The sequence below is a fragment of the Festucalex cinctus genome, chromosome 7 (assembly GCF_051991245.1).
Source record: "Festucalex cinctus isolate MCC-2025b chromosome 7, RoL_Fcin_1.0, whole genome shotgun sequence".
Lineage (NCBI taxonomy): Eukaryota > Metazoa > Chordata > Actinopteri > Syngnathiformes > Syngnathidae > Festucalex > Festucalex cinctus.
In genome coordinates, this window is record NC_135417.1 from 16,952,762 (window position 1) to 16,965,532 (window position 12,771).

Sequence of the window (12,771 nt, forward strand, 5' to 3'; positions counted from 1 at the left end):
ACTGGACCGCTTATCCACACCAGGGTGCAGGAGCCTATCCCAGCTGTTTTAGGGCGACAGTTGAGTTGAGGTACACTTTGAACTGGTCAATGATATAAGGATGGAATAATATGTAGATAATTTTACTTGTATGGGTATGTGAATTATTGGCAGTTATCATCATTCAAATCATAAATATTTCTAGGGAATAATATTATAAAGTAATATTTTTCAAACTTTTAATGCAAAAAAAAATTCACAGTTATGTGTCCCAAATCATATATAAGTTTTCTGAATATGGCCATTTCATTCTTTGAGATATAGAATTGTTCTCATGTTGCTTAATATGCCTTGTCATGAAAACATGTATGCATCTTGGTGTATTAGGAGTTTCTTTTTTGAGTTCTTCTACAAATGTGATTACAAAAAAAGATTACCATTACCAGTTGAGCTTCTTCCCATCGTACTCTGTTTTCTTCCATTAGTAGATTACTAACCGACTGGACAAAGCTCTACAACAGAGAAAAATATGTTTGGCAAATCAGAAAGTATATGATATACTATCAAACATTTGAAAATATATTTTAAAAAAAAACATTTAAAAAAATAAATAAAAATCTTGTGTGGGTATGTTAAACATTCCTTGACAATTTTAGTAGTTAAAAAGTTTAACACATTTCCATATTGATATTTCATAAGAAAGAGGTTTATGTATACTTTAAATACACGTCATCAATTCATTTATGGAAACAGCTGTCGTAAACAGTTAATAAGATCAATTCGTTCGTTTTTGAGGCAACTTGGCCACCATGTCAGGCCAATCATTGAAATGTGATTGTCCTACTTCTGCATGTCCACTAATTGAGTGAACACATGGTAACTGTGTACCATTAACTTTGACATAATATTCCGCCTGACTATAAACATGTATGTAATCACTGTTACAGCCATGATATAATGTATGTGGGGAAAAGCTAGTGAACAAAAAAATTACCCTCATGTCTGCACTGCTGGGACTGTAGTATGCTCTCCTGAAGATCTCAGTCATGTTCTTCAACACATCCAAAATGGCCTGCAAATCACCGCTGTAGCTGGTGCCATCACTGGAAGTCACCCTCAGTTTAGTCATCACTTCAGAGACTCCATCACCCACAAGGCCTCGCTGCGCTTTGGATAAATGTTCTCGAGTCTGACAAAAACAGTTAGACCGCAACATTTTTGTTAATTAGAACAGCATAGCGTAAAGTGTAATTATTACTTACACAGGTTTGCATGATGGTTGGTTAAGTCGAGATTTGAGTAAAATGGATTTGAATTTGTGAGTATGAATTTTGCAATATAATTTTTCTTCCCTGTGCATCCTACTTGCGTTATGCCTCAGTAATCCTGCATAGGTGTTTGTTACATAAGGATTGTCCATCCATCCATTTTCTTGACCGCTTATTCCTCACAAGGGTCGCGGGGGCTGCTGGCGCCTATCTCAGCTGGCTCTGGGCAGTAGGCGGGGGACACCCTGGACTGGTTGCCAACCAATCGCAGGGCACACAGAGACGAACAACCATCCACACTCACACGCACACCCTAGGGACAATTCGGAGCGCCCAATTAACCTGCCATGCATGTCTTTAGAATGTGGGAGGAGACCGGAGTACCCGGAGAAGACCCACGCGGGCACGGGGAGAACATGCAAACTCCACCCAGGAAGGTCCGAGCCTGGACTCGAACCGGAGACCTCAGAACTGGGAAGCGGCCGTGCTAACCACTCGACATAGGGATTGAAAATATATTATAATTATATTAGAACATTTCAGTAGCTTTAGATGAGCTGGGGATCATCCACTGGTGGCGAACACGTAATGGTGGTGGTGGTGACAAGATCATGTTACTGTTAAAGAAACCTAATACGATGTCAAATTTCTACCTACCTCATACGCTACAAGTGTTCACAGCTAACAATAAATGGAACATTTACAGTGATGAAACATATTTAAATATTTACGTTTTAGTATTTCATTTGTGTTAGTAATAACCAGATCATTAAATGTAGATGTGACGTGCTTTCCGAAATTCCGAATAATGAGCACTGATATTTACATTTAATTGATTTTGATTAATTATTTTGTATTCAGTGAGTTATATCAATTTAAGTAACAGTATTTGCAATCACTGTTGTTTTGGTGCCCCCTGTATTCTCAGGGGTATATTCACTAAGAATGTGCTGCGTCCGGTAATAGCTAGGGATGTAACGATAATGGCAATATCGTGATATTGTGATATTAAAACTGCCACAATATCGCCGTCGTCATGTTCACAATATTTAAAGGGAACACATCTGTTAAAAAAAGTCAGGTTGATTTCTATTTGTGCACACTAATCATCTTCTTTGTATACACAGATTTGTCACATCTTCATACTGTTACATCAAACATTTTCAACAGTATGTGTCCAAACATTCAATTAAACTGCGAAATACTATGACAATGACACGTTTGCTACTCTAGATCTGCAGCAATTCTGTGAACATTGCAAAAAAATATATAGTAAAATGTAGACTGTCACAGGAGCACTTGAAACCATAATGGAAAGAAAGATAACATCTAAAGGTTGTGACTTACATATTGTGTTATTATTGAAAACTCAAGGCACAAAGCTTAACAGTTTTTATAGCAGTTTGAAGAAGTAACAAATCTGCCACAGCTAGTCTGAGGAACCAGATTATCGCCGAGCCAATTGATGGGAAACACCGATTACCTATGCTTCCAATAAGAGTGCAACGTGACCAATGGTGCATTCCTTAACTGGCTGGAAGTTGGATTCATTTTGAATTGCTTCTTTTGGCATTTGAACTCGTCCTGGAGGCTCCTTAGGGAGGAAGGAAGGAATCTTCACCATATGCGGGGACTACCCCAGTTTAATTTGGGCAGGGGGTCTCTGGGATTGCAGCACTCCCTGTGGCCTTGGTCTGTCAACAATCCCAGTGTGGTGAGCTCCCCATGGGTGTTTTTCTACACATGGTTTCTCTGTGTCCCATCATGTTCTTTTCATGCAGCGTTCTTGTGGTTGCGTGTGTGTGCGTGCTCGTGAGGAAGTTAGGGGGAGGGGATGTTATTATTTTTATTTTGTACCTTAATTTGCACAGCACTTTGTGTTGAAAAGTGATATATAAATAAAGTGTGATTTGATTTGATTGGAAATGTTCTTGAACCTGTATTGAAAATTTCTGTAAGCACTGAACGTCAGTTTTTTTTTCTTCTTCTTTTTTTTGTAAAATGATGTACCAAGAAATTTTGATCCCGTTATTACTCAGGCCTTGCTTGAAAACTCCAGTTAGTTAAACATTAGTCTGACCACATTAAAAATAGTTTATGCATCTGGTTTTGCTTAGCACAGCCTCACACATGTATGAGATGAAGCAAGACACGTACGTATACACCATTGAGTCTACAGGTGCTCTGTGTGCGATGACACCATTGTAAAAAATATCCACTCAGCAAAAAACTAAATAAAAACATAAACAAATAAATAAAAAAGAACAAATAGCTTTCCAAATTGGCATCCCCATGCCCATACTGGGCATCACCTTGTGTATAAAAAGTCACGTTTGCCTAAAGAAAATTGATTCTCCCATCTTGACATTTCCCTGCTGAGAATAAACTCATTGTACTTACTCACTGTTGCAAGACTCACGCTTTTTGTGTCAGAGCCAGCTAAATAAACTTTGGCAGGTTTTCCTTGCCTACATTACTTAAGCGCAAACGTCTTCCATGGTTCTGGACCAGAGGATGTGACAAGACCCTGATTGATCTGACCAACTTTGGGTCCCTGCCTGCTCAAACGTTGCACCCTCGCCATCAAATTGGCGGGCAGCCAGAAGGGGTAGACTTTCAACATTGGACTCATCGACACATACTTAATCAGGTCTGAGGCCTAAAAATGTAATTACCCTTGCTTGACTACTCATAGGTGTAAATGTGAATGTAAAGGCTTGTTTTGCTTTCCCTCTATGTGGTGAGACCAATATCCTGCCTCCTGCCCAAAGTCACCTGGGATAGCCTCCAATTACCCATGACCCTAATGAGGACAAATGGCATGGAAATGGATGGCTGTGTGTTGATATGATAGAGACAAGAAATGCATATGTACACAGTAAATTCCGTAGTGTCAATATGACTCGATTTAGATATGGACCTAATACACTCAGTTTTAGAGTACTAGTAATATTTAAACTTGGAAGAAAGTAAATTAAGGAATTTGAAAAAATAAAAATGACTCAAGGGTGGAGGAACAAAGTCACGACCTTCAGCTTGGGAGACAGCCGATCTACTCCCTGAGCCACGCAGCTCCTGCTTTCTGCTAATATATTGCTTGTGTTAGCTGCAGCTGATTCCATGGAATCTTCCTCCCCAAGAGACCAAAGACATTGTTTTTGGTCTTGTGGAGAAAAGCAAAAAGTAGGAAGGGCATAGCTCAGGTGGTAGTGTGGCAGTCTCCCAAGCTGAAGGTCGTGAGTTTGTTCCTCACCCTTGAGTGACTTTTATTTTTATTTTTTTTACTCTCTTTCTAGTGTGAATCTTAGCCAACTCTAAAACTGAGTCTTTTTGGTCCCTATCTAAATGGTCAAACTTACTCTAAAAGTCAAATTTGCACTAATGCACACATAATTTACTGTGTAGGTGAAATCAATCAGAGGTCAATGATTTATGTTGACTTTGATTTATGATTAACTGTATGTTGACAACCAAAGCAGCCTGTGGATCACATCACTGCTATTTACACATCATGGACAATTTCCCAGCTTCAGCTGACAAATATGAGGCTCACCAAAGTTTGTATGCTGCGATAATCATTGGAAATGCACTTCATATAGGTTGGATTCTCCCAGTATGCAATACCCTCCTCATCAAGGATGCAGCGACGCAAAATCAACCCTGTGAGGAGACAGATGTAACTATAGTTGTATATTGCCAATGCGTATTGTAATATTCAAATTTTGATTGGCCGAAGCTCACCCATTGCATTTGGAGGACATCGTACTGCTGCTGTATCTCCAGCAGGCGTCATCTTCCAAACAACGTTGGAATAGGTGTCCTCGCCACATATTTCATGAGGTTCTAATGGCACCAAAAACATGGATCAATTTGTTGAAATGGACTGTGTCATCAGCAAATCATATGCACTACCAGGCAAACGTTTGGACACTCTTTCTCATGCTATTGAATGATAAACTGCTGAAACGTTTGATTGAGTGGTTTTCGCATTTCTCAAATGTTAGCACGCAGAATGCAATATTTTACTCACCCGGGCATCTTTTTTCATTACAGTGTCTGACCTCTTCTAGTTCTCCAGGGCAAGGCTGCCCTCCAAAAAAGGGCCCATAACAAATTCTGTTTCTCTGCTGGTTACCCCCACCACAAGTCTTGGAACACCCTGACCACAAAGACCAGGGCTGCCACCTGCCATCCACTAAAAGGACATTTGTAATTTTAGACCACTTGCAAAAACTGTAATTGGTTGATAGACACACAGGAGTCGTGCGTATAAAGACATGTATAAAGGGTTAATATGTAAATAAACTCTCTCTTACCAGGGCACTCTCCAAGGAAGCACTCAACAGTCTCAAGCCAATCTCCTCTGCATTCAGAACCTCCGTATGAGGGGCCGTTACACTCTCTCGTCCGTTGCATGGTGCCATTAGAGCATGAAGATGAGCAGGAACTCCAACTTGACCACTCATTCCACTCGCCGTCCACTGAGATTTGTTCGGACAGAACATTTGCAAAGCACAGAAAGAACAAGTTAGGTGTGTCATTAAGTTTTGGCAGCACAGCGGCAGTGATGGTCCACATAACTGCAGGTGACTAACAAGGCACTCTTAAACGATGTAACCCAGAATTTCTCTGAACATGTCAAGTGTTCTGCTGGAAGAGGAATTCAGAGCCATTATCCCTGCCCAACCTCAACCAGTCAGATCATCTCTCACACCTTCTTTCCCCAGTTTACATCCATCCCAGACATAACGTCAGGTTCACCACAAAAGCTGGCCGGACAATGCACTCTCCAAATTACAGGACTGCTTTGAACAGACATCCTGGGGTATATTTGAACCCCAGGAGCTGGAAACGTTCACAGGATCAGTACTGTGGAAGACAACCTGTCTGGCCATACTTTCCAGGCATGCTAGAATCCCAGTAAGGCAAACAACCTCAGAAAAGTAGTTCTAACTTGCCACATAATAAAGAACATTACGTAAAGGGAGCTGGACAAGCTACAGTCTTCAGCTTCATAGACCTATTTCTCACCTGGAGATCAATGGGGGCATTATGAATGCATTAAAAACAATTTAGCAATCACTCTCAGGGGCAACCCAAAAGAACCTTGAGCAAATTTCAAATTGGCTGCAAGGCTGATTGCGTCATGATGTGGTAATTCGGAGAAAGAAGGCTATTTGTTACCACACAATTTGTCACTTGGTTTGAACTAGAGCTGTAAGTTCATTAAAACGTTTAATTGCATTTTCCTTTGTTAACGCTGTAATACATTGCACTTTTTTGACACCCCTAATATTAGAGAGAGAGAGACAGAGAGAGAGAAAATATTTTGAGGAGGAAAAAAAGCATGGACACCTATTATTGGTTTTAAATTAAATTAAATTTAAATTAGTTTCGAAAACGCGGCACGGTAGTCGAGTGGTTAGCACGTCCGCTTCCCAGTTCTGAGGTCTCCGGTTCGAGTCCAGGCTCGGACCTTCCTGGGTGGAGTTTGCATGTTCTCCCCGTGCCCGCGTGGGTCTTCTCCGGGTACTCCGGTCTCCTCCCACATTCCAAAGACATGCATGGCAGGTTAATTGGGCGCTCCGAATTGTCCCTAGGTGTGCGTGTGAGTGTGGATGGTTGTTCGTCTCTGTGTGCCCTGCGATTGGCTGGCAACCAGTCCAGGGTGTCCCCCGCCTACTGCCCAGAGCCAGCTGAGATAGGCGCCAGCACCCCCCAGCGACCCTTGTGAGGAATAAGCGGTCAAGAAAATGGATGGATGGATGGATGGATAGTTTCGAAAACATTTTTCAGATAACAGATACAATATGTTTCTCACCTGGACAGACAGCAATATTACAGAATTTGGTCTGTTGCTCTGGACCCTCACAGGGTTCTCCTCCAAACTGTGGAGGGGTGCAGGTTCGTGTTCGGGCTCTCAAACCTCTGCCACATGTTGACGAACATAAACTCCATGGTGACCATTCATCCCAAGCGCCAGCAACTGCAAATAGAGAAGCTGCAGTATGATTTACATACAGCAACATCCATAATATTATTGTCAAATCCATCACAATTTTTATTTCCATGTTTAGAAATTTTGATCCAATGTTTGTTGTTGAAAGTCATTTTCTTTTTTCTTATGGGCAACAAATACTTAATCCACATTGAGGGCATATAGTCTGCTGTGTAGCCGATTGGGTATGCTAGAATGAGTGCGGAAGCATCAAGGAGAGGGCTTGGCGAGCGCAGGGAGTTGGCTGGGCGGACTGGGAAGGGGAACTTACCTGGACAAACAGCAGGGTTGCAAGTTCTCTGCTCTTGCAGTGGCCCACTACATTGGGTACTGTACGAGGAGGAGACACAGAAACGAGTGCGACTCTGCCAGCCCTCCCCACATGTAGCAGAACACACACTCCATGCTGACCACTCCTCACCTGAGGTGGAGTCTACTGAGGAGGAAGGGCGGGGAAGAATGGGGAAGTAGAAAAAAGAGGAAGAGGAAAGGAGAGGGCCAGAACTAATTAGCATGCAGGATTGAGCCTCTAAGGGACTTGTGTGATGGGGGGAAGTTTTTTGCCATGCTACAATGCAGCAGCCCCCTTGAAACACGCACAATTTTCTTGAAATCATGTTCCTCAATTCCAAAGATAATATTAAAAAACAAAATTCTAGAAATGTGGTATTCTGGTTGATATTGTGTTAGTGCAGTGCTTCTCAAATAGTGGGGCGGGCCCCCCATAATTTGGGCGCGAGACTCCATCAAGGGGGCGCGTTTGACCTCGGGGAACATGATTTTATTTATTTTATTTTATTTTTTTTTTAACTGTCCTAGAATAAAGTGCAATTGCACCTCCACTACATTAGGGGGCAGTGGCGCTCTCATTATTGGCAGAGTGTGCGCAGGGAGCATTCGCTCGGTGGTGTACAAATTATTTTATACTTTTGTTTTGCAGGTTAAAGTTTTTTTTTTAATTTTTTTATGATTGTGCTCCTGAGTTAATGTTGGTAATCAGTTTGAATGCATTATTATTAATTGATTTTATGTAATTTTATTTTTCCGTATCATATGGTTTGACATGGTGAGTCAAAAAATGTTTATAATTTAATTAAGGATTTAATTTTATTTTTGAATTTCAGATGCACTTTAAATCTTTTCTGTTACAGTTAATAAAGCTATTCTTTGTTGTAAGTTGGTCCATATTTCTTTTTTTTTTTTTTTTTATTCTCTTATACGTTAATATGGATACAGTGTTATGCAGAGGTGTGCTTATAACAATTTCATAGACAAATGATCCTATTTATAGTTGCGTGGGGGGGCGGGGGGGCGAGATGTTTTCTTCTTACTAGGAGGGGCATGGCAGAAAATAATTGAACTGGAATATGAGTTAAAGCAGTAAAATCCAGCCGGTTTTATCCATCTCAGGGGGCGGCCATTTTGCCACATGCTGTTGACTGAAGATGACATCAATGTTGTTCAGGTTTCAGGTAACTACCAATCGCAGCTCAGCTTCAGAAAACAGGTGAGCTCTGATTGGTTGTTGCATGAGCACAACTGTGATGTCATCTTCAGTCGACCACAAGTGGCAAAATGGCCTCCCCTGAGATGGATAAAAAAAAATGGCTGGATTTTGCTTCATAGCTCACATTCCACAAATGGGATATTAATCAGAATGTCATGTTTAGACTTGTGAGGTCACATGTAACATATTAATGTCAAGAAATGTTTAACTTCCACTTTCAAAAGAAAAGAAAAAAAAGAGTGTCCTCTATAGTATTTGAATGGGGATCAACCAATCAGATGCACTCAAACGTGCCCCGGTTAATATTCTAATTCGGTGGATAGCTGAGACATACGGAACTGCCAACCATCAAATTTTCAACATGTTCAAAGTGACAAGAAAAACTGCTTGTGAGCATAAAAACGGTTTGCGAGTGTCTGGCAAAGGCATGTGCAACATTTTGTAATGTGGAATGAACCCTGACGGAAAACAACACTCGACATGTGCACACCTGCGACACTCAGTGACATACGGGCTGTGTCCGAATGTTCCCCTCACCTCTCATTCACTATATTCCTGCACTTTATAGTAGCCGAATGCAGTAAGCTAGCTCACTCCTTGCATATGACGTGACCACCATATCTGTAATGACGCACTGGTGCAAACATCTCCGACTATTTACTGTGAATAAAAATGTTTTAAAACGGTATTTTATTTCCTTGGTTGGACATGTTTTCAACGAAAACGAATTAAGGATATGTCAGTCAATGTGTCAGTGGCTACGGCTGCACATAACGGTGTTTTTGTGACATTCTAGATATTCACAGCAAAACATTTTCTTTTTACCCACTCTACTATAGTGCACTTGGCCATGTGCTTCAACGGTGTTGAAAAAAAAAGTTAAGGAAAATGTCAATGTTTTAGTTTACAATTTGCTAAAAACTTGCATGCAAGGAGATGGTTAAAATACAACCTAATGGCTGGCTTAAAAGTGTCTGTTTATTTCTCCTGAGACAAAGTTGTCATATCTACAGACATGAACAGGCAGTTATTGTCTGTCTCATGCAACTGGCGCCCCCAACCACAAACATCTTGCAATATCTCACAGCAAAATGATTATACAATAGCAGAGCGATATCAGAGACAGACGAACAAGGTCTGATTTAGACTATTTTGAATTTATCATACTCACTAGTGTTCCTCTCGGGGAAATTCAACTCACGCGCCAATGTACGTATAATCTCTGTGTTGCACAAAACACATCGCCTCAGGTCTCACACATGCAAGGAAGCAGGGAGAGATTGGAAGAGGTGCACAAAGAGTGCTGCGCTACTTGGGCTGGGTGGTGGAGACGATGCTTTGCTCAAGAGTATGTATGTATTCATGTAACTCTCTTACCTGTCTGAGGGTTTTGCTGTCCACTGTGAGGCTTGTCTGCAACGTCAAGCTGCTTACGACTGTCCACTGAACGTAGTGACTGACTGCGAGAAATATGCAGGTCTTCACCTAAGAGGGTAAGAGCAAGGGCGAGAGTGGAAGCATGGGTTAGAAATCAAGGCAGCTTGAATGGAGTATACGTTTGAGACAAAAAAAATGTTGGTCATTATTTTTGTTGCAATTTAACTTTAATTCAATTTAAAAGGAACAAAATTTTTTCTGTTCTCCAGGCATCCAAAAGTCCCAAGGAAAATATGTCAATTGTAAATAAATAAATAAATAAATAAAGTAAAAAAAATCATAATAATAATAAATATTATTACAAATTAAAAATAATAATATTGTAGTGCTTGTTTTGTTTTGTTTTTTCATGGGGATAAAGTGCAATATTTCAGATGCTAAGACGCTGAAGGAAGGATTTTGGTTACGAAAACACAAATATAGTTTGAAAAATGTGCATGTGGTTACAAACAAGGATCAGTTTTAAAAAGAAGAAGGTAAAGCAATAAATATGAATTCATGTTGCATTTTATGCCTCCACACAATAGCTATGTTGTGCCCCTACTCACTCAGTGCTGTGCTCCCAGAAGCTCCAAACACGCCAACATTCTTAATACACAAAGACGAATAATAATCAACCACAAAAAAAGTCCATGTTATTGACGTAGAGTTACTTTATTATTATTTTTTTAAATAAATTCTCTTCATTGTGTTGTGTTTGGCATATTTTGCGAACAATGTCAACCTACACCCTTTCCCGCACAATACAAATACATTTCCGGGTTTTAAGCGAAACAGCATCACAGGTCTCAGTCCCTTCTGGCAGCTGTGAGGTCGCACGGCATCAACATGAAAAATACGAGTATAGCTAGGGAACGACTCTGTTCGTGTTGTACTCAGTCTGCCTCAGATTGCTCGCTGGGCATCATGATTTCGGGGGGGCTAGCTCAAGGGATGTTGCTAATACAGTATATGTCAACAGTGGGCTTGTGAAGCCCTGTGAGACTCTTTAGTGATTAAGGGCCATACAAATAAACGTATGGTACTTGACACGAACATGTTCACTGAGAAGACCTAAATTCTCCAATGTCATTTATTGCAAGGTTTTATTGGGTTGAAAAATCAGTGCTTGAGGCTGGCTGTTTTTCGACACCAACCCATCCAAGAATTCAATTACAGACCTGCCCTAGCAGTGGAGTGCAATCACGTTAGAACAGAATATGACCATCTCCAAACTGTTCCCACAAAGTCAGAAGACAATTAAGAGACAAATGCAGCTTAACAGTTTCACAGTATTTCACAGATTCATATATTCAGATTTCACAGAAGAGTTATCCATTATCCATTTCACAAAGAAAGATATGTGGATTGCTTTGCAATTTGTGAGTCAAAATTTGAATTTTGTTCTTCACACAAACACTGAAAAACAAAACTCCAAATGGGCATTGGTGGAACAACATGCTTACATCACCTACGCACGTGTACTAGGAAGTGGAAACAAAGCTTTTTGGTTAATGGAGCAGGACGAGAAGAATAAAATTCCCAAAGGAACAGAAAATGGCGAATGTGTGTGAACATTTGAGACTCAAATGTAAGGTGAGCACCGTGACGTGTAATTGTAACACAGATCTTGATCTTTTCCAAAGACACCCACTATTAAGACGTGCAGGACCTGAGAGAAGGTAAAATTAACGTAGCGAAAATTAGTGCGATTAATTTTAAAGTCCATCTCGGGGGGGGAAATAGGAAGACTTTCTGAGGGCTTAAAGCATGTTGTGGGCCTCTGTGACTCTCCAGGCACCACCCGGTTAATACATTATTTATAAAATATTTTCCATATGTTAGGATCTCCCACCCAAACGTCTGTCAACAAACATCGGCGAGGAGCCCTTCATGATGATTAATTATGGGGACCCAGATTATGGTACAACACCCCTTTAACTTAATATGAAATACGACGAGAGCATTCCTTAATGATGTCATTTCATTGTGACGTCTACTTGCAAGCCTGCCCATATTTGGAGCAACTGGTATATATCGTTTAAGGTTTGATATCAAACTTATGTATTACTTTGAATTCAAAAATAGTATAAAACCAACAGAACATTTTGATTTTCTGTACGCGCCCAAACACACTTGACTAAATGACAGTCTAATTAATGCTCTGCAAAGCAAAAGAGTAATTTCAAGCCTTGTTTTAACGCCTTCCTGAGAACGCATATCATGGTAGTACAGTATATGTATTGTACATACTCAATATCAGAATGTACACAGAAGCTTACTATGGAAACACAGACCCTGAGGGGATCATGCCAGTTTTTTCAGGAATGCCAGTGAGCTTGAAGGTCATTGTCCTGTTCACAAAGTCTACTTTTTTTTTTTTAAATAAAATATCTGTGCACTGCTCAAGCCAATTTGTCACATATTCTGTAGCACAGCAAGAAGATATGAATTCATCTACATGTAGATGTGGTATGTAGTTTTCCAACGTCCGTAGACAATTCAGATTCCTTATAGTTTGGGACTTCAAAAGAAGAGGGAACCAACATACGGTACGGAACATAACTCCTCCAAAGCTTTTGGTAACTTTGTAATGTCATTAT

The 12,771-nt window shown here is 40.4% G+C and overlaps 1 protein-coding gene across 9 annotated transcripts in view; it reads right to left on the bottom strand.

The window, feature by feature from the left end:
- adgrb1a (adhesion G protein-coupled receptor B1a) overlaps positions 1-12,771 on the bottom strand; it is a 126,604-nt gene that overhangs the window by 59,990 nt on the left and 53,843 nt on the right. For 3 of the 9 annotated variants that reach the window (XM_077526408.1, XM_077526414.1, XM_077526417.1), the window contains exons 3-11: positions 10,130-10,237; positions 7,517-7,681; positions 7,069-7,248; positions 5,564-5,728; positions 5,278-5,442; positions 4,989-5,090; positions 4,801-4,907; positions 974-1,168; positions 417-491 (exon numbers count right to left, since the gene is read on the bottom strand). In XM_077526408.1, the coding sequence (XP_077382534.1) occupies positions 417-491; positions 974-1,168; positions 4,801-4,907; positions 4,989-5,090; positions 5,278-5,442; positions 5,564-5,728; positions 7,069-7,248; positions 7,517-7,681; positions 10,130-10,237 (1,262 nt within the window). The remainder of the gene's footprint in view (positions 1-416; positions 492-973; positions 1,169-4,800; positions 4,908-4,988; positions 5,091-5,277; positions 5,443-5,563; positions 5,729-7,068; positions 7,249-7,516; positions 7,682-10,129; positions 10,238-12,771) is intronic. The other 6 variants (XM_077526412.1, XM_077526409.1, XM_077526411.1 and 3 more) reach the window with 6 other exon arrangements.